Consider the following 21,015-nt stretch of genomic DNA (forward strand, 5'->3'; position numbering starts at 1 on the left):
CTCCCCAATCCTCAACTCCATACCTCCAACGTCCCAACCTCCTACCTCCCCTTCTTCCTCCGAAACTCCTTAATCGCGTCTTTAGACGGCCTCTCACTACTATACGGCGCCCAATAAAAGTATCGATTGGCAACTTCCTCGTGGTTCCACGTCCGGCGGAGCTCGCGCTCGCGTGCGCGTACTCGCTTGTGGTATGCGCGGTTTGCGCGTTTGCGTCGCCAGTTTGTGGATGTTTGGCCTGTGAGGAAGCTTTTGAGCCAAGTGAACATTTTTGTGGTGGTTGCGTGGTTGGGTCATGGGAGGATGCGGTTGTCTATTTTGGTTGTTTCGAGCTTGTAAATAGGAGGCTGATCTATGTTGTAGGTGTTTCGTACACAGTCGATAATGGAAAGAGTACAGTCCTATCTGCGACAGTGTGCTTCTTTATTTCAAGACTCCCTTGCGGAGGGAGGTGGAGGTTGAGCATGCTGCGCCTTGCGACGGGCAATAATCTTGGATGGGGCTCGGGGCGCTGTATGGCGCTTTTTAGGGAATAGTGTCGCTCGACCCATTATGAGTCGGCGCTAAGTGCCAAAGATGCTGTTTGGGGGCCAATTTGGATGGTGGGTAAGAAGGATGCTGGGAAACGTCATTTGTGAACGACGAGTTTGTATGTTCAATTGATCTCTCGTTACTATCTTGTACTATAGGGTATAACTTGCTTATAGACTAAGAATAGGAAGTAGTTGTAGGTTGGCTAGTGTAAAAGCATCCATGTCAGTGTCCCTGGGAGGCCTCCTGGAATCAGTTCGGCGGGTGTAGTTGGATAAGTGTTACTACCAAACAGAGTTTTAGATTGTAGGAATTTTGGGACCTGATATCTTCAGCCAAAAAGAGTCTAGAGTACCGCATAGACGCACTTGACTTGGCTCTTAATTCTGCTAGTTTAATAGCCACGCAACCCTTTTTTGTCGAAGCGTAAACCATGAGTCTTGAAGAACCGAACGCTAGTATCGTTTGATACCATCCGATGTGCCATTAATTTTCTCGCCATAGTTATGACGAAATCACATGCAACTAACTCATTTCATCACCAGACGCTAAAATGGTTGCTCGTTCACAGAAGCGATCGCCCTTCAGCCCTACGGTGGAGTGGGTCTAAGTTAAGATACCACTTCAAGCAGGGTCGAATAAATGGCAGCCGAAAATGTATGTTGGAAAGAGTATCCTACTGTTCCGGCCTGCTCATGATCATAGGTTGCATGAGTTGCTCTAAGAATACCGAAATCACCAATTTTCACGCAAAGTCAGCAACGCACGTTTGAGAATGTAAGTATCATGTCACTCTCGCAGGGCAGCAGGCAACAATATTTCCCCCTGAAGCCAATTAGCGGTGCCACAATGTCGGGCGAGTAAGTGATAGGGTAATCTAAATTCGACCCTGCAGTGTCAAAGTCTCCTTGTGTGGAAGGGCTTGATGAAACATTGGGGGTTGTGATTTCGAGACCGGGTTGGTAAGGGGTTAGGTGTTGAAGATACAATAGACTAGTGGCGCTTACATTATCTTACAAAAGAAGTATCTTAGATGAAAACAAATGGAGTTGGATAATAAGTCATCCTCGGGGCGCCAAATTGACTATCAGACCCAGGCATCTTCCGGTAAAATCCACACTCAAGGAATCCCTATATGTGACACAGAAACATAACTTTGAAGAGAGAGGAGTCAGTAATCGGTTGATCACAATAAACACAATAAGAAATCCTGTTCTCATACTTGTCCTCCATATTAGAAGCGTGCAATGCCTTGCTCTATCTGCCCTAGAGTACCCTTTGGATACATCACAGCCTCTGGCTTTTGAATGGGCTCGGGATAGCTTCATTGTTGTATTGGTGGGGGTTGAAAGGCATTATTCTGAAGTTCTCTTTGCTTCTCTTTCTTTTCACGACGCATCTTAACGAGCAAGACAATGACGACGGCAGCCACGAGGACGAGGACGATGGGGATGAGTATGACTTTGAGAAGGAATTTCACGAGACCCATAGTGATTGATAGATTGATCGGCGTATGAATTAAGACGAGTCAAGCACGACTCGAAAAGCGAGGCGAAAAGCGAGGCGAAATTCTGGAGGGCTGTGGTGCTCAGAAACTGAGAGATGAAGAGTAACCATGGCGAGCAGTTTATACTACGGCGATCCCAATACTACGAACTTTCACACAGATGCGAGAAATATAGAGGATGGTCAAAGGTCAGACCAGAGCGCGTATATCTTGAATTTGGTTGGATTGGAGGCACAGGGGTCCCATATTGGAGAGGTGATGTTACCTGTGTCACATACTCATAGCCTTATATAGCCCGCCAATGATCGTCCAGGAACATCGAAATTCAAGAGTATCCCTCACGAAAATGTCAGAAGCCATTTGACCATCTCAGCCCTGTAGGGCTGCCATGATGTGTCTGTCGTTGCAAGGGTGAGGTGCACGATCATTTCAGTAGTCCGTCCGTTGATTCCCACCCACCGGCGATCAGGCAGAAAACAATGCTCACATCAATCAGCCTCTCAGGGAAGTATGTTGCAATTAGTATTGGTCACCTATAAATGAGAAAGTCACTACGGTAAAAATATAAAATATCGATTACTAGAATACTAGCCCTACCACGAACGGTACTTAGCCAGGCAGCGAGGAAATGCTGGCGGCCTTTCGTCGTCAATGGTTGGTAGTTCACGGAGGTTGACCCTAAAAGACCCACATGAGACACTTTTATGTCTAGTTTAGAAACGAGTGAAGAGCGAATATACGACAGTTATTTTGAACCCAGTAGAGTGTTTTTTTTTCTACCGCACAGGACAAAAGACTGTGCTAGCTCCGTGGAAGACACCAAACAGGAACACCTCTTTTCAGCTTCCCGACCTTGTCCTAAATCCTGATTTAAGTGTTTCTATGCCAAACTTTTGATACATAGCCCTTTTACAAGGCCGTAGGCTGCTCAATTAAAACCTTGAGTAGTTTGCACGTGGTGTTTTGCGCGACTTTCGTTGCTCCAATATGACAGGATCTGCGGGAGATCAGCGCGATCCATCTCCCGCAGCGCGATCCATGGCACTCATATATACCTGCGAAGGGTAAATAAAATAAACTTGCTGTTGCTGAGCATGAGTGTTAGTTTCTTCTCTCTTATGATGCCTCGAATACGTGTCTTTGCCAATGCAGCAATTCTGATAATTCCCCTGGTTGCTCTGCTGTATCTTCTTTTCCCTCTTCTTGGCGATATTGGGCAGCGTTTCGATTTCTCTGGCGAGAAGCGAGTCGAAAGCTTCGATTTTAAGCCGACCGACATCGAGGAAACATGCTCCCGTAGCAATATCCACTCGACAGACCCGGTTCCTAATGTTGTCCACGTCATATGGCTCAACAATACTGAGCTAGATTTTATCAACTATTTGACCATACGATCAGCCTTGATATCTCTACAACCAGATCGGGTCAATCTCCATTACACCGACCTCAATGGTCAGAACGAGTGGTTTATAAAGTTGCGTGACAATGTGACTCTTGTGCAACACGACCTAGAAACAGAATATGGTCAGCAAATCAAAGACAAATGGCAGATTTCTCATGTCGCAGATCTGCTCCGCCTAGATGTTATTGCTAAGGAAGGAGGGATATACCTTGACATGGACGTTATCGCTCTTCGATCGTTCGATCATTTACTAGGCTGTGAAAAAGACCTCATTCTTGGCCATGAAGGCGGAGACAGGCATGGGCTATGCAACGCGATCATTGTGGGCCGCCCAGGCTCTTCCTTCATCCAACGTTGGCGCAAGAGCTACGGCACGTTTGCCACCAACGAGTGGAACTACCACTCGGTCATTCTACCCAAGGAGCTGTCTCTCATGTACCGCGATGAGATTTGCACAATTTCGCCTTCAGTCTTTTACTGGCCAACCTGGACAAGGAAGCACATTCGATACATGCACGAGCCGATTACGCAAAGCGAGGCGCAGGAGTTTCAGCACACAGTTAATGAAAACGAAGGTGGAATATACCCCGATCAGCTTGCATATCATGCGTGGAGTCAAGTTGCATCTACCTATTTGAGAGATCTGAATCCTGGAAAGGTGCTTTCTCACAATACTCGATTTAATGTATTGGTTCGGCGATTTCTCGATTGAGGACCTGTATATTTTGAACAGGGAGACCAAGGGATAAACAATATTGATTAACTTGAATATTGATTGATTGACAAACGGGATAGAATTTTACCCTATAGCCACATGAATGGAAGAAAGATAAGGAGGAACCCGTGGATCATGGATTAGATAGACCATGAACCTCAACCAGTTCTAAGAATTAGTACATGCTGTAGTGGGCTAGGGAAACCTTTCTCCACTTGTCCACAACAATGAACTAACTACCTCCACCTGGCCACAACATCAAAAGCAAGCCGACGACTCGCTAGAGAAGGATTCTAAATGACTAGCAATCAACTACGGGATTTTCAGGAACATTCCACAAGTATTCAGGGGCTATTGGGGTCAAAACTTATCAATTGCGGCAAAAGTTTTAGCCTTTGTCTCAAATTCGCAAGAGCACTGGGCAGAAGTAGCATCTGTTCGGAAGAGTTTGAGTCGGCGATACATCGGCACAACTCGGCTAAGACTCGGCGCCTTCCGAGAGTTCGCCGTAGGCCTTGACTCACGTACCTTGAAAGTTGGAGAGTAATTTTTTTTTCTCTTACTTATAAATTAGAGCTTGCCAGCTTATAGTTCGGATCTATATAAATCTCCAATACTACCTACGCTGTCAAAACATTATTCAATCTCCTGTTCCGTCCAACCTTGTCAACACCTTTTTTTCCTCAAGACCTTTGACAATGAGCAAATCATCCTCCTCCTCTATTACGGAGATGAGTGTCACCAGCAAGTCGCATAGTGACACTGTCATTTCGCGATTGAAGAAGCATATGGACAATATCCAGAAAAAATGGGGTCCCCTTATGGCTGCGAAGGAAGACCTCGACGACGAGTACAATTTCCCGCAGGGCCCATACGCCGGCCAAGGTATACCCAAGAGGATCAGAAAGTGGTAGGTGTCTTTCGCTTGTTATCGAGTCTACATGATTGTGATTTATTGACACTATCTCGTGTCAGAAACTACCAACCGCCACGAACCATCACGATAGTCATGAACTGCGCGTACTGCTTTTTGTCACTTTTAACGATACCATCATAATAGAAGCTTGGGGATACGAGAGCTAAAGCTCTATCATACTCGAATAACTGTCTTAATAAATATTATATGAGGAGACTTGTTCTTATTGAATAAACCTGTGCATGAGTGAAGGACCGCGCGATCCGTGTAATCTGTCTGCTCTACTCAAACCCATAGAGCCACAGGCGGGTAGTTAGATCGTCGAGAATAGACTACTCCACGTAAAAATTCAGCTACATATGAAAATCGTCGATCGGGTGAAATTTGACCTTACAAACTAGCCTCTACCCGAACTGGTAGCCGCAGTTGGCCAATCACGGTTCAAAGATACTCTTACTATTCTGGGAAAATGTCTTCAAAATAACAAGATATGAGTTGACGCATACTCAGTAGCCTAGACTCGTTGCTATAATTTGCCGTTCGCGCAAGGACAGAAACGTTCCGATAATCATACAAGACAAATGAGTAAATAATTCAAATCCATCCCAGACTCCCGAGCGATACCCCATTACAACTAGACCCTTGAGATCTCACCCAGCGGGAAACGCACCCAGGTAGTTTCAGGCAGCATCAAGCCAGATGCGCCAGCATAAAAAGCACAAAACGCACAGACAACTGCAAAAGCCCCACCGGCTTTATTCAAATTCTCGCTTGCAGTGGCATGCTCCGTAGCAGTAAAGTTGGCCAAGCCCAGGAAGAGATAGGCAAGGATCAGGAAGAAAAAGACAGCAAGGATCGCAAGGTTAGTCCGTAGTGCGGCAATGAAGAACAATACTGTCAGGAAGGACCACATGATCAAGTATATGCCAATGGCAAAGGTATAAGCTCTCTTATCACCTTGGTAGGCAGCTTCAATGCCGAGGTATGGTAGCATGAACATTCCATAGCTCAGCCAGAACGCGCCATAGGCACAGTGAATCGTCGTACCAAAAGTGTTGCCGACACGGAATTGCATAATGCCTGCGAGGATTTGAGCCGTTCCGCCCATAAACACCACAATCCCGAATGAGGCCTGGTTAGGGCCAACACTGCCATTTGGGTTGGAGTGAGGAAGCCTGGAGAGAGAGATTAGTATCGAATTCGAGATGCTGAATGCATCAGGGAGTCGCCATACCCTGCACCACACTCGAGAAGACCAACAACAAATGTGGTAATTGCGAAAGCAAGCAATCCCAGGGGACCCGGGTTTCCTAATTTAGTGAACTCCGGAGCTTGGACTTGAGACACTGTCTGCCCCTGCCGTCGCGTGGGAATAGGCGTAGTGCCATTCTCTCTTTTTCCGACAGCTGGATCCCATGTCGCAGTTTCATGAGCCCCCTGGGCAGCTGTATCGGAGCTTTCTTGTTCAGCCATGGTAGGATAAAGATGAACGGGATTGATTTGCTGGATCAAAGAGAGAAATCTGAACTTGAAAGTGCCCGAGTCTGTAGCTTCGGCTTTCCAGAATTGCGAATAGGACTTTAAATTATCCTAGACGGAATATAATCTTTAATCAATCAAGCAAACCAGCTTTTTATAATACAAGCGGCTCCGTGGCCCGAGAAAATGCAGCAGTTTATGAACTCTCTTCATGAACTCAGAAGTTGGGGCTGTTGATGTCATACCCAAGGTGAAAGGAAGCTTAAGTCTGTTGGACCGAACATGACAATTGAAGGACCCCGCCAATGAAACTCCATCCGTAAGCTTGATTTGAATATGATGAACAGGGATAATTATTGCCACTTTGAAGTTTAGATGATTCAAGTAATGGTGGGAGGACCGCGTACTGTCCTCGGCACTCTCCAGAGTAGCACGACGAACATTGATCTGCTCCACAGTACCATACTATCACGCTGCTGAGGTAATTTGATGACGAACTTTGAAGGTGGAAAATCTCTTTTGGGAGTGTAACTGGATAATAAAAAACATGTGGCTGGTCTAATTGTAAAACTAAGATGAAACCAATTTGCAATTCAAGATGTCGCCACATTGATCACAGGCACCTGCGTGCAGCCGTTGCAAGTACCCTTTTTGGACCTATGCAACGTTAGAGACCCAAGATATTCAGCTTGAAGTTAATTGAGTGTCTCTTCACTCTGAAACAGTCGCAAGCTTAACGATCGCTTTTAAACTTGCGGACGTATCATCTCAACGTCCGAGTTGGTGGAAGTCTTGCGGTACTGAGGCAGACCAACCTCACTCTTCGAAGGCAAAAGCCACCCTGGGTGGCACAAATTGAATACGCCAACTGCAATCACCATCATAACACCATCAAGACCAATGAAATAAGACTCATGTGTAATCAAGTATCCAGTCCAGCCTTGAGCCAACTCAACGGTACGATAGATACTTCGAATGTAAATGCAAACGACGGACAGCGCCATCGCACCCGTAAGTGCCGCTAGGGGACCATGAGTGAACAACTGAAGTTGTCCGAGGCGCTTGATGCGTAGAAAGAAGTCGATGGTGCAGTACACAAAGACTGAGATCGAGACCAGCTGGAAGACGATACCGGCGACCATGGTGTGAGTGCCTGGATCGGGGTTTCCGTGGGGATCGTTGGATTGAGAGCTAGCTATTCCGCCACCCGCGGCCTGGATGACGAGCGAAATGAGGTCGCAAGTACAGAAAATCCAGAGGTAGAGCTTCGGTGTGAGGAAGGAGGTCTCCTTGCCAAAAATTTGAATGTAGCGACCGAGTAGTACGTATATACCGGCAGTGAAAAAGACAGGGGCTATGTTGGAAAAGGTGTTAGAATTGATACACTCAAACTTTCAGAAGGATATTGTTTGCATTTACCAATGATGAGAGTTGATATCTGAATCATGAAGGCGGTAGAGTTATATGGGCATTCTGCACTCCACATACGCCCAGCCCATCCTAATAGTTCAACTGTGCTCTGTTAGTCCAGTAACCCTGACGGTTCACAAGGGTTAGGGAAAATATCATACCAAAGCATCCTACTGCAAATACACTACACCACCACGTCCGGGTCCAAACAAATTGGACAATGTGAGCGAGCATTGACAATCCAAAGAGCACGCAAAATGCAACACCGGCGGCTTTCGTAGGAACATAACCATAACTCGTGTCTATGCCATTATAGGCTTTACAACCGATGTAGAGGTTGGGGTCGAATTGGCTGGACATAGTGAAGGTTGTGAACGTAGCAGTAGAATTGAAGCTAGAAGAGATGAGGACGTCGACAACTGTTTGAATGGTAAGTTGAAAAGTCAAGGTGTAGCAAACTCGAGACCGTGAGGTGAATGGAGAATCTAATGATCATTTTATGGGAAATCCTAATAGCATATATACCCGCTCATCCAGACAGAGACTCTATAGTTGCCAGCCTATGCATCTTGCTGAAGACAAAATAAACTAAAATACGGTTCATCCACTCGTAAGCCAAAGAAAGGCCTGATACCTAAGCCTGCAAGGTAATCATTCAAGGCTGAGCAGAGGAGTGCTAAGCAAAAACCCCATAATTAGCAATGTGATAGACAATTGGGGGATATTACAGGCTACAAACTCGATCTAGATCACAGAGTGCAGGCTTCTAAAACAGACTTCATAAACCGTAAACACCTCTGATTGGCTGGCGCGTATCAATCAGGCTGCGAGTTTTGTGGCATTCACGCTAGGTTTATTCTGGGGCCAAATCAAGCTGAGCCCCAACCAACAAAGTGGGGGGGCCTCACTCATTCATAATGAAGGAGTCTTCTGTGATTGGGCCGCTCGTAAAACTCGACTGTGGGCCGGGGGCCAGAGACATATTAAAGATGTCCACATACTGTACTCATATTTTGCTTTTATCGTTGCCTATTGATCAAAAATAGAAAGACCGGAACTATAGTGGAACTTGCGAAGTATCATTCCCATATATCTAAGAAAAATAGCTTTGTGAAGGACAAGATTGCATAGAAGACCAGATCTCACAGGGTAGGGCGCGTCCATTAAGGCGTATGGAGACATCCTGCCAAACCCCTGGTGTTTCGGTCAAGTCCTTCTGCAGAAGCAGGTATCTAGTTGGCCCGATGCTTGATGCCTAGTGTTAATGCCATTCACACAAGACTTGTTTCGATTCATAGATTTTCAAACTAGTCTGTACTTGAAAGTGTCTAGACACCTGTCTATGAAAGAAGTCAAAGCTAAGAACCACATTCTCTAATTCTAAACCCCTTCACCACGACACATCCACCCGACGGCTCTCAAAATCGCCATTCACCGAATCTGGCTTAAACCAGAATTCAACCGGACACGGTCTCTGGTGATTATCTGGATAAATAAGTGCCTCATAGACACGATCCTTTTCTGCGACTTTCCTCTCTTCAACGGGCAAAGTACATTGCGCGGCTTCTTCGGTCTCCACAATCTTAGAAGCCACTTGCACAATTAACGGTCGAAACCACATTCCCTGCCGTGTTGGGCACCGAGCTAGTGCCTTTATTGCTCTTCGCCGGATCAGTGGATTTCGGCATTTATGGGCTGTCCAGTATATATGAGCTAGCACCCCTGGGTCAAGAGAGAACTGCTCGGCATCGGGCTTCGATTCTGTCTCCGGGCTGAGCTCGAGGATATTTTCCGCTAAACGAACAATTTCTTCAAAGTGCGAAGTAAAGTTGTCGAAATGCGACTCTTCTTGGAAAATACAATTGAGCAGCCAGACCAAGGACGTATTATAGTCAATGAGTAGCGCCAATGGCGCCCGTGGATCCGAGATGCCAGTAGTTTTGCTCGATCTCTTTCGGAGGCGATCAAATGCCGCGCGCCATGTATAATGTTCTGCTTCGAAAGCTTGTTGCTCTTTGATTTGCTGCGCATAGACATCGTCATAGGTAATTCCACTTCTACTCCCGACCGATCGAATAAAAACTAACGCTCGGCATTGAAGGCTGGTCAGCGCTTCCCGCGCCTGCGAGATGTTGTCGAACGTAAGACCCTCCTCAGACATCGCAAGCGTAGACTTTTCCGGGTTGATATCGAGAGGTTGTATGCCACGTCCGAATAAACATGTCTGAATGTTAAGCCGGCCGAATGTGTTTAAGAGTTCCCGATCAAACTCATTGTTAATAGTGATTTTCTTCTCCTTCAATCGGGCTGCAAGAATTTGAACACCGCTCTGAATATGATCCAACGCCCTGGAGTTTTTCGATCGGAGAGTTTCAAGGCATACGAATAAGAGGCATGTAACCAGAACCAAGTCAATCCCCACCGTCTGCGGGGCACTCATCTGGCCGAGGAAGCTCTGGATAGCTTTGTTATATTGTTGTAGAGTAAACTGCTCCACATTGGTAGAATCAGAAGTCGCAGGAAGCAACTGCTTCTCATAAACCGCACCAACTGCCGAAACAGCATGACGAATCGTCGGATAGCGATGACTGAGCTGAGGAAGAAACCTCGTCCAGAAATCAGACGGAAAGAAGCCCGATAATGTATGTGTCGCCTGTGTGCAGAAAACATGTACATACTGGCGCTCTTCTCGAGATCCAGGGACCAGCACTAAACGTTGATCCGAGTTGATCTGCCATGTCTGGCGGGGAATATCCCTTTTGATTTGCTCCTGGAGCTCTCTCTGCGACGAATCGGTGTAGCCATCGCATTTACGACCCGAACGAATGCACTGGTTGCATTCCGGCTTTGCCTCATCGCATTTAACATGGCGGATTCTGAAAATTCACCGGTTAGACATGGGATATAGATGGGATATTGTAGATGCAATAGGACATACTTGCAAGTCACACATCCTTTCCGGGATTTGGGCTTACCCGCCCTTCGATGCGTTGTGGATGAAGCAGACCGAGGGGTACTGGGCTTGGCATCGAGCATGAGGACGAAGTTGGGAGTGAAGGGTGATAAAGCGGGTCGAGCAGTGCCCTATCCTCGGTCTCAGTCAGATGCTGTAGGTTATTGAGGATATACACGAGGTGTGCTTACGAGGTGCCTGCTTAAATCTCGTTTAAAGGGTTAAAGCCGGCTCCTAAGCCAACGTTGACGTTGCGGCTGAAGCTCTCTGTATTTTCCGCCCCCAACGCTGGACTCGCCTCGGAGCTGGCAAGCCTCCAATCAACGAGAGAGAAGTAGAATCGACAGACCAGGATGGTTAGTATGGACACACCAAAGACTACGTAGCCCGGTCAAGAAGATATCATTAATGGTAAATAATCAATTCGTATTCGATCAAACTAACCCCAAGAATTCAGCATCGCCCTGGGTATCCCCAAAACCAATCATAACTTTATCATGTCACATCTTCTATGAAATAACCCAAACCGAACAGTATCAAGTATCATAAACCAAAAAAATCATCAACACAAGATAATAATGCCCTCAAAAGGCCCAAACCATTATAGATTAGGCAAGCTGCCTCTCAATATTCCTTGGCCCGGTCAACAACGACGGTGGAATCGGACTCACCCCCGAAACACATGAGAGTCCTGGGATCCTGGACGGGGTGGAGGCGGAGGCGGAGGTGAAGGACGCATGAAGCCTCCAGGATGGTGGGCATGAGGATGAGCGAGCGGGTGCGGAGGAATAGCGGGCGGACCACCAGGAGGCACACCTCCAACAGCTAGCCGATTGAAATCGGCCGGGAGCTGTTGAGTCTGGTAGCCGTATCCGCCCGGATGAGGAGAGGTTAGGCTGGGATAGCCCATGGCGCGGGAGGGGTCGCCGGGAAGAGAGACAAGGGAGGCGTTGAGGGTGCGGGCAATGTCTGCGAAGGTGACCTCCATCGGCGAGATGTATGTTGTGTTAGAGCGAGCGGACCAGGCGAGGACGTGGCCGCAGACACGGCCAGTGGACCTATCGAAAACCCATGCGCCGGAGTCACCGGGAGCTGAGGGGGAGTGGGATGTTAGCTTTTTCTTTTGTTCTTGCAGGCTTTCAAGTTTACTCAATACAGTCTTGGTGGGATGGTCTTAGGATCCGATGGCCGTGGTTATGGGAGGTTTTTATCGGCCAGCTTAACAGGAAGATGGGGAGACAGGACACGAGAGGGAATCATAACAAATCAAAAAGACCAGGGTATCTAATTAAGGATCGTATAGACATCAATATGAATCTGCAGAAGTGCGCCTCTTACCTCCAAAGTTCCCGTTGACACAAAAGCTCGTTGAAAAAGAGTGTCGGCCATGCAACTTAACCAACGTCATCGCCTTGGATATCTGCCCATTCTGCAACCCGCTTGTGCGACCGCAGCAGTGCACGAACAAGCCCCCTAATTCCTCCATACGAGCAACTTGGTTGATAAAGATCGGTTGCGGTTGGCCCCGTCCAAAACCTGGGCGACCCGGAAGGGAAGTGGTGTAGTCGAAGATGATGTTGCGAGGATCCATGCGGTTCTCATCGACTTTGATGAGAGCCCAATCTATCTCGTGCTTGATGCCCTTGCGCGTCCATCGCCTCACACCCGAGGAGGCGTGGACGTAGCCAAGGAGTGTGAAGCGAGATGTTCATCGTCACGGTCTTCGGGGGACGGAAAAAAGTCCTCGTGGACATCGTCTATGGCTGGCTGCGTGACGAGCAGCCGCGGCTCTTCCCCCGGCTCGATACCAGCAGTATCACCAACCGATGCAGCATCATCGTCGTCGTCCTCGGCATCAGCGCCCTCGATAGACTCGTCATCCGATGATTCATCTTCAGACAACCAATATTCATCGAGTCCGCCATCGGGACCCTGCGAGAATGATGCATCATCGTCTTCTGGATCCGAGATCTCAAGGTCCAGATTGACTTCTGAGGGTTCATCCTCGCGCCACGAGTACATGAAGTCTTGATTGTTCACACTTGACGTGTCTCGAGACGTGTCACGAGGCCAATTCCCCGAAGAGCGTAAAGGTGCTTCCGGCTCATCATCACCATGACCCTCGTCATCGCTGGGCGCCTCAAGCATATGGTGGACGGTCAGACCATAGGGTTGGCCATCAACGAGCACGGCGCCACCATAAGAGACGGGAGGTAGGTGTTCTTCGTTCTGAAAGGCCCCAATAGATGCGCCACATAGAGGCCGTTGCTGATAGCACGGGTTCAATTCACGCTGACGAAAAGGAGTCTCATTCGATCCGTTTGGGCGAGTCTTGGCAGGTCGGCGACGCTTATTGCGGGGGACTTTGGATCGCTCAATGTCACCGCGAATGACGATCAGGTCCCAGTCATCGCGGTCCAGGGGGAAGTGCTTTTTCAAGGCCGATCGAACTTTCTTGACGCTACCACAGGTCACGCAGATTGTGGTTTTTGCAGTCTCGGGAGACTCGCCAGTCATCATGAGAGTGGCACCGCAGGACTCATCGGACTCCTTAAGAATTTTCTGTAGAAGGCGACTTAGACGAGGCATCATCTGGAAGTTCCATTCTTGGAGATGTTCATCGGGTATCTCGAGGTGGGGGAGACGCTTGACGGTCCGTTTCTTGGCTGGCTTATCCAGGGTTCTCTCTTCGGGTAGAATCCCCCATTGATCATTCGGTGTGGTCGGCAACTGCTTGTCCAGGTTGATCGGTTCATGGGAAAGGTTGTATGGATTGGCCTTCTCTTCAGCCGGTGTGGGTTCTGGGGATGGAACAAGTGCCAGGGGCAGGGAATCGTCAAGCTCTTCTGCAGGGGGTGCTGAGAAGATATCAATCCGGGTGCATGACCAGAGGACCTTGCAAATGGTATAGAGGAAGTTCATCGAGAAAGAGAATGTGCCATCAGGGTCGGATAAGTCGAGAACGGGGTAGTGGTAGATTTGGGGCACACGAAGGTTGAGGTCGGTCATGGGTTGGGTCGAAAGATGGAAGTTAGGAGCGTCGAGGCAGAGCTGAACGACCTGGAGATATGCAGTACCGCACTTTGAGCCGAGCTTCTTCACGTAGAGATCCTCAACGCGGTGCTTGAACCAAGAGCGATCATACTTCATCTTCCATAGTCGGCCAATTGGTGCCCACAGACCGATCTCCAACAGGACGAGACCGAGCGAGTAGAGGTCGTAAGCCCAAGCGGCTTCGTCTTCAACAGATCTCTTGTCATCAGGATGCCGATACATCGCTGTAGGGAGAGGCTCGGGGGTGGGCCCATCCCCAGAGAAGCGCGCTGGCGAAGTCAAGTAAGGACGGCGCATGTCTGGGGCAAGGCCACGCTCGTCGTTACTGGAATCGGTTCGACCAGGGAAGAAAATGATATTGCTGCTGTTGATGTTTCCATGCACGGCATTTTGGCTTCTCAGGTGCAAAACAGACATCATGAGGTCATAGGCTAACCGGAAACGCGTTTCCAGGTTAGGCATCCGCTTCTCACGATAGTCTTCGGCTGAGGGAAGTAGTGCAACCAGAGGAATTGGCTTGAGCTCTTTCAAAAGGTCGCTAGGGTTTTGGAGGAATGGGAAATAATCGACAGGCATTTGATATAAGAAGGCGTAGCGGGCATTAGGGTCATCGACACAGTAACCCAGGAATCTTAGAAGACCCAGGTGGCCGACTCTGGCATTCTGAAGCAACTGGTCGAGTGAGTTCTGCAGTTTCTCCAGTCGTGAGCTCTTTGAGCTCGCCTGAGAGTCCACAATCATAGGCATAAACTCGACCAGCACCGAGACATGCGAATCCTTGACGGAGCCCAAAAGCAACGGGCATGCCGAGGTCTTGAGACGGCCGACAACACGAGAGTTTGATGAGGCTGCAATTGGCTCATATGGCGGAGGGCTGTTATCGTGGGTCGCTCCGTATAGTTGCAGGGCGGATCGTTCGATGACGAGAGGGTGGCAGGAATCGTGTTTCGGGGTCGTAGGAGAGTAGGTGAAAGGTTCGTACATTTGTTTCGGGCTCTGCATCCTCTCCTTGGAATCTGAGAAGGAACCATAGGATGCATCATGGGAGGGAAGAGGGTGGGTTTTCGCTCGTCGGGCGCCCATGTGCTTGCTCGATGACATGCTGGACGCCATTGTTCGGCGCGAGGTGGATAAGTCGTATAGGGTATCAATACATGCGGTCAAGTCGCTCAATATGATCTTCGATCGACTGATATCATCGTCCGTCCATTGTGTCTTGAGAGGCCGGCTCCCCAGAGTATCCTTCGAGGGCAGATCAACCTTGCGCTCTTTAGACGGCATAGGTGCATCAATGTGCTGAACACGCTCGGCATCATTGAGCAAGTCCTGTATGGTGGACATGACGCTCTCGACGACATCGCTAAAACCGGCCGCGGTCAAAGACTCGTCGATATCGTTCGGCTGGGCGGCGCTCGCATCGCTCCAATCTAGACCCCACGACAGCAACCGATCCCGCTGTTTCTGGAAGCTCTGATGTAGCGCCACCAGCTCCGGATCATCTAGAGCCTTGGAGGCTGTCGTCACACTTTCGCAGGAGGTCTTCGTATCGGTATACAGCTTTGTGAGGCGGCGCTGGAGGAAACCGCTTCCTCCATGGCGCATAACGGACATCTTGGCGATAGCGATTCGATAAGGGCCGCGAGGAGGGGGAGAATGCTTATGACAATGACATTAATAACGTGGGCGTCGTTGTCGCAAAGGGGGTTCACAGGTCCATTCTGGCAGTCATGAAGAGGTCAAGATGCGAGAAAGGCCTGCGCGAAAAAGACGAGAGGGAAAAGCCAAAGTTCAATGGGTGCCTGGTCGACGGCGATGAAGGGCCGATAGACCATCGCTCATTGCGAGAGGATCCTAGGGAATCCTGTTGCCTAACCAATCAGCATCGCCGAGTCCGCTGGGTGTGGGTCACGTGGCAGGCATCTAAATTGGTGGGTTGGGGTAGATTACCGGTAATACCAATACAATCCTCAGGCAGCAGCGTTTAGTGGACCAGCCAAAGATGGCGGATCTGTGAGGTCAAGAGCAGGTATTAAACGGTATTGAATGTGTATTCTCGACTATGAAAAAAAGTATAACCTGGCTAGAGCCCGTCAGTGGAACTATGGGATCCATGCAAAGACTATTCAAAATGCATGCACTCTAAATGTACAGGAGAAAGGGGGAGGGGCAAGCGAGTCTAATCGTCGTCGAACCCCGTCCCACTGCAACTAAGCGTTGGCTAGTCTGAAGTAAAACGGCCCTGGAACCCGTCCTCGGACGCTTCATATACGCCGGTGTGAACCTTCATGATTCATCGCTTGCCTTCTTAGCCCGTAATCACCCGCCGCGAGACTCCAACGTCCCGCGCCCGCTTCTCGCTAAAGTTATGCAACCGCTCGCCGATTAGATATACATCGTCGCGGATGTTGATGCGCCAAATCGCCACCCGTCGCAGGGCCAGGTGGACAGACCACGCGGCCAGGACGACCAGCAAGGTCGCTGGGTAGGCATAGCGATAGATGTCAGGCTGCGCCTCAATACGCGTATAGAAAAGGGTCCATCGCAGGACACCACCCAATGATAGTGGCGCGGCCACAGCCGCGGCGGTGAAAAGCGCCAGCGGCAGAATCAAAGCGCGGGTCGCCAGTTGAACATTGGGCTTGAACCAGCCATCGCGGAAGATACCATTGAGCACGGCCGCAGGCCAAGAGTGAGGGTGCCACAGGATAAGCTTGATCGCCATTTGCACGTACAGCACCCCCAGCGTCCAATCCTGAACAACGTGCACCACGTGATCATGTCCATCACCGAGGAAGGTATGTGCCGGGATGAGAATGTACAACTCGGTCAACAGCGCAAAGAGCGACGGGAGCACAACCACCAGAGCAACCGCAATGTACACAAGTCGGGCCGCATCGAGCACGAGGTCAGTAATGAGTAAGCCCAGTTCTCGCGGGGACTGCAGGTATGTTCCCCAATTCTCGCGAAGGAATCCAAGGGCAGCTCGGCAATAGTATGCGGTGTAGGCTAGGGCACCGACCACAGAGAGGCCACTGGAAAAGGCGTAGATATCGTTGACGGGAACTGGGCTGGAGAAGCACACGGAGGTGATCTTGCGTCCAATAACCAGCGGTACAACGGTGATGCCTACCCCGGTGGTGGCGGCAAACAGCCAGATGAACAGGATGAAGGCAGCAATGCGAGTTCGGAAGTGTGGTGGAATGTAGACCTTGGTGAACGTGGGATTTTCACGGCCATGAAGACCATCGTTCGTGTCAGGTTTCCCATCAACACGGTCATTGTCCTCGGTCACGTCCAAGAATACCTGCGTATCCTTGGGGATACGGACCTGGTCGGAAGCAGGGGCACGGACATACCGGCCATCCCGTAGGAAATAAACGTCACGGTTCTCTGCTTCGGCGGCAGCCTGCGCTTCATCTCCAATGACAGGGTGTTCCCAGTCACCCTTGCTTCCTGAAAGTAGACCCCACCAGGATCGCCGAACATGGCGCCCTTCTTCTTCGGGGTGTCTTTCAGGGAAGAAAAAGTTGCTCAGGCGCAGGAAGTGAGCGCACTTGTGGAACCACCAGTCGTACAGGTCGTGCAATCCATCTGAGGGTTTGACGGATTGAATTGCCAACGGCATGATGAAATTGTAGAACAGCAGGTCCACCGGGAATTCGAGCATTGGGGCACTAGCGGACCAATGGATAGGAAGAACGCCATTGAATGCATAAAACAGACCCCAAACAACGCCACCTAGGCAGACAATTACCAAGGCACCGTAGACCAGAGCGCTGAACGCAATTTTCCGAAGCTGTGTGGTAATACTGCGCTCGAGAACGTCGCGGATCGGATGGAAAGTCGGGTCATCGGGATCACGGATGAAATCTGTTCAGACAAGTCAGCAGAAGAAAAGACGGATCTTTTGAGGGAAAAAGTCGTGCTTACAGAGAACACCGCTTCTCAGGATCTTTCGGCACATGGAAACGAACAAGGCAAAGTGGAACATGTAACAAGTGCCAATGAACCAGTGCACGAAAAGCGATGTCAGTGGAGACCCAACTGTGAAGGCGATGCGCGAGGAAATAGTAGCATTGGAAAACAAGGGAAGCAAGGCAACATCCAATAGTGTACCACAGTAGAGGGGGAAGACGATCATCTCAATGCCAATGATGAGAATGACTTTCATCACTCCCCCAGCTTGTAGAAGCACCTCGGCGACGATTCCTTCGATTCGTTGGCCACGGTTGGCCCCAGCGAGCAATCCGGTGACTCGCAGGTACAGGAAGCCGATCATTGTTGCTAGAAGATAACCCATCGCAATGGCAATGACACGATCTTTGGTATCCCATACAGCCAGATCGTAGTCAACCGGCACAGTGGCAGAAGCTGTTCGAGCAGCACTTGCATTCATGAGTTTCGTCCCGGAGTTGGCAAAAATTGATGATCTAGTAAAGTTCCCAACGTAATGCTGTGCTTGGACGGTGGCATTCTTCAGCTGGGACAAGTCGATATCAAATGACAGCGCACCCGGGATCCCAAGGGTCATCAGCCGGAGAGGAAAGTCATGTAGAACAAACTTGAAAACGGCAAATGCAGATCGAAAGAGGGTCATGACACGAGCTTGATGTAGTTTGAGGGCCTGGTGAGAAAGCACAGAGAACATGGGTATATCAGACTCATGGAATACCAGGAAAGCCTGGACGACCTTGTTCAAACGATCGGTGCTTTTGTCAATGAGAGATAGCGATGTGCTAGTGATGGATTTGGTTCGAGGAATCCATTCGAGGGCAGGGACCAGAGCACCAAATGGACTGAGAAGGACTTTGAAGGTGAAGCTCAGCCAGTACATAACGTAGCCTACAACGCCAATCAGAGTATCAAGCACGATATCTGCAACCACTGTGATAGCAGTCATAGGAACACCAACGATGAGCTCCAGAGGGTTGGCCAAAAGGACAAGAGCAATCTTACCCCACAAGTAGGGAAGCCAGATCCCAATAGCGACCGTGAAGGCAATTAGGAGAGCGCAGAAAACGCCATTCTGCAAGAGTCCAAAGATGGGACCTTGCATGCCGATGAGATCCATGATTCCTTCAAAATCATCGCCTTCAATTGCATCCACGTCATTGCCTTCTAGCGCCCCATCAGCCGCGCCTCCAACGAACGCCGCTCCTTCGGCAGGCGGCCCTTCCAATCGGTTTGGAACAGGGACAAAAGGATCTTCCAAGGCTGGGTCTTGCATGATCTGCTCGTCATCCTCTAGGGGTAGGTCGTCATGATCGTGGTGATCAGGTGCAATATCTCCCCAGAACCAATCGATCAGTCGATCGCCCAGATTCTTTGGACGTTGCTGTTCAACTGGAATATTAATTGGACTCTCAACCTCTCTTGTTGCCGCGGGCTGCTGGATGTGGGCCTCCTGCCCAGTGATTTCGTCAGCTTGTGAGTGTACATCGCCATCTTCACTCTCCGGGTCCAATGTATCCTGAGCAGTTGCGGGCTGGTTTTGGAAAAGCCCTGTTGCGCGAGTAGATGGCCCAGGGAGTGGTTGGTCAAGCGGTGACCTGGTAAGTGCGTCAACAATCCAACTTAGTTCCTCTTCATGGCCTTCTTGTCGAATAATTCGAAGGATTTCGTCACGATCGCCGTTTGCACGAGCCAGGATATCTTGAAACAGCGACACGTCTGAATACTGTGGAGTGGTCGGCGCTTGGCGCTCTGGATGGCCGATTTCCATATGAGGATCGTCCTGGAACGGATCTCTTGGGAAATCGTAATCCCGGAAGCCTGCTTGCCTATCATAAACCGGGAGCCCATCGTCAGAGTCGGTCCAGGACGGTGCGGGAGAATGGTTGGCAGCACGAGCGGGTACATCGTCGTCCGTATCTTCTGCCAGCGGATTCTGTTCGGGTTCAACCTCTTCATGGGGTTGAGGCGGGGCAACGTCCGGGCGTAATCCGTTGACTTCCTCATTGGGGCGATTGTTTGCGATCAGCTGCAATGCTGCTTCGCGCTCTCCTTCAGCAATGTTGGCCATGGGCTGCTGCTGAACGACCCATTCTCGAATCAGGAACAGAATAATAAAAGCAACGACCACGAGCAGAGTAATGAGTTGGCCCTCCAGAGTGTCGATGATCATGTTATTGATTGTCGGGTAGGGTGTCAGCGTATTGAGAAACTTGACATCCGATAGCCATGACGGGTACCGCGGTTTTGGTGAGCCAGAGAGACCATTTGCAAGAGGGCCGCTCTCGCTGCTGCTGGATGACCAGGCAGGGATAAACAGAGTAGGAATTATTTTCTTGATTAATGTAAGCATGAGCGGATCGCCGGCTGGGAAGCTGATAGTAGCAGCTTGAGCCGACGGGGCAGCGATGGCTGAGGAAGAAGCGGCACTCGAAGCGCCCGAAGTCACCGAATTGAGCGCAGCAGTGGCAACTACGCTGGCGTTGGTAGCCAGTTTCTCGACACCATTCTGGATGGCTTGCGCGCCTCGTTGCTGGACTGTCCCACCGGCCGACCAGCGGCCGTCAGCGAGCCAGAAAAGCGCCCTCCAGATCGCTCGCATCGACCAGGGCAGCCAACCTAACCACACAAACGCCACGAGAACAAAGCGCAGCCATGTCACCATGGTTCGGAGAGTTTGAATCAAAGCCTGTTGTAGGAATAAGGGCGTCGGGAGACTTTGGGGCATATTAGGATCGTATAGTTTCGTAAATCGGAAGGGCGTTTTGCAGAGCTCGCAGTGCTTCTTCTGCGAATGTGACAGCCACTCCACCAAGCAGCTCTGATGGACGAACTTGATACTACCGCTACATTTGCAGGGATAGAACAGTGGCTCCTCCTCCGTTGCTTCTCCATGACAAATTCGGCATGTATCCATATCTTCCATTCCTCCCTCCCGGTCATCGAAAGCTGGGTCGTTCATTAGGTCGGGGAACGATGTCATGCCCGTAGGGCCGCTGGCCGAGTGTGGTGCGAAATCCATGGTATTTCGTAGATTCAGGTCTCCTGGAGTCGCCCGGGAAGCACGGCCTCTACCAGCTCTTCATTGTAACTCCCA

General features: G+C 49.7%; 8 protein-coding genes across 8 annotated transcripts; 2 read left to right on the forward strand and 6 right to left on the reverse strand.

Annotated features, from left to right (window-relative positions):
• Positions 1-41: 41 nt before the first annotated feature.
• N7458_009157 (uncharacterized protein) lies at positions 42-269 on the reverse strand (the record flags this gene model as incomplete). The annotated part of the gene is made up of 1 exon (XM_056912539.1): positions 42-269. One exon carries the CDS (start codon positions 267-269, stop codon positions 42-44), a length of 228 nt encoding a protein of 75 aa, XP_056761388.1.
• A 2,890-nt stretch (positions 270-3,159) lies between these two features.
• On the forward strand, positions 3,160-4,152 carry N7458_009158 (putative glycosyl transferase; the record flags this gene model as incomplete). Its single annotated transcript, XM_056912540.1, has 1 exon — positions 3,160-4,152. The coding sequence occupies one exon, from the start codon at positions 3,160-3,162 to the stop codon at positions 4,150-4,152; it is 993 nt and encodes a 330-aa protein (XP_056761389.1).
• A 701-nt stretch (positions 4,153-4,853) lies between these two features.
• Positions 4,854-5,162, forward strand: N7458_009159 (uncharacterized protein; the record flags this gene model as incomplete). Its single annotated transcript, XM_056912541.1, has 2 exons — positions 4,854-5,040; positions 5,131-5,162. 2 exons carry the CDS (start codon positions 4,854-4,856, stop codon positions 5,160-5,162), a joined length of 219 nt encoding a protein of 72 aa, XP_056761390.1.
• Positions 5,163-5,705: 543 nt separating this feature from the next.
• On the reverse strand, positions 5,706-6,544 carry N7458_009160 (acetate uptake transporter family protein; the record flags this gene model as incomplete). The annotated part of the gene is made up of 2 exons (XM_056912542.1): positions 5,706-6,246; positions 6,306-6,544. The coding sequence occupies 2 exons, from the start codon at positions 6,542-6,544 to the stop codon at positions 5,706-5,708; spliced, it is 780 nt and encodes a 259-aa protein (XP_056761391.1).
• Positions 6,545-7,296: 752 nt separating this feature from the next.
• Positions 7,297-8,320, reverse strand: N7458_009161 (RTA1 domain-containing protein; the record flags this gene model as incomplete). The annotated part of the gene is made up of 3 exons (XM_056912543.1): positions 7,297-7,904; positions 7,970-8,062; positions 8,122-8,320. The coding sequence occupies 3 exons, from the start codon at positions 8,318-8,320 to the stop codon at positions 7,297-7,299; spliced, it is 900 nt and encodes a 299-aa protein (XP_056761392.1).
• Positions 8,321-9,350: 1,030 nt separating this feature from the next.
• N7458_009162 (Zn(II)2Cys6 transcription factor domain-containing protein) lies at positions 9,351-10,996 on the reverse strand (the record flags this gene model as incomplete). Its single annotated transcript, XM_056912544.1, has 2 exons — positions 9,351-10,836; positions 10,899-10,996. 2 exons carry the CDS (start codon positions 10,994-10,996, stop codon positions 9,351-9,353), a joined length of 1,584 nt encoding a protein of 527 aa, XP_056761393.1.
• A 1,576-nt stretch (positions 10,997-12,572) lies between these two features.
• Positions 12,573-15,578, reverse strand: N7458_009163 (uncharacterized protein; the record flags this gene model as incomplete). Its single annotated transcript, XM_056912545.1, has 1 exon — positions 12,573-15,578. The coding sequence occupies one exon, from the start codon at positions 15,576-15,578 to the stop codon at positions 12,573-12,575; it is 3,006 nt and encodes a 1,001-aa protein (XP_056761394.1).
• Positions 15,579-16,272: 694 nt separating this feature from the next.
• On the reverse strand, positions 16,273-20,940 carry N7458_009164 (E3 ubiquitin-protein ligase SSM4; the record flags this gene model as incomplete). The annotated part of the gene is made up of 2 exons (XM_056912546.1): positions 16,273-17,837; positions 17,898-20,940. The coding sequence occupies 2 exons, from the start codon at positions 20,938-20,940 to the stop codon at positions 16,273-16,275; spliced, it is 4,608 nt and encodes a 1,535-aa protein (XP_056761395.1).
• Between the last annotated feature and the right edge of the window lie 75 nt (positions 20,941-21,015).

Source organism: Penicillium daleae (assembly GCF_028827525.1).
Source record: "Penicillium daleae strain IBT 16125 chromosome Unknown utg000008l_segment0_segment0, whole genome shotgun sequence".
NCBI lineage: Eukaryota > Fungi > Ascomycota > Eurotiomycetes > Eurotiales > Aspergillaceae > Penicillium > Penicillium daleae.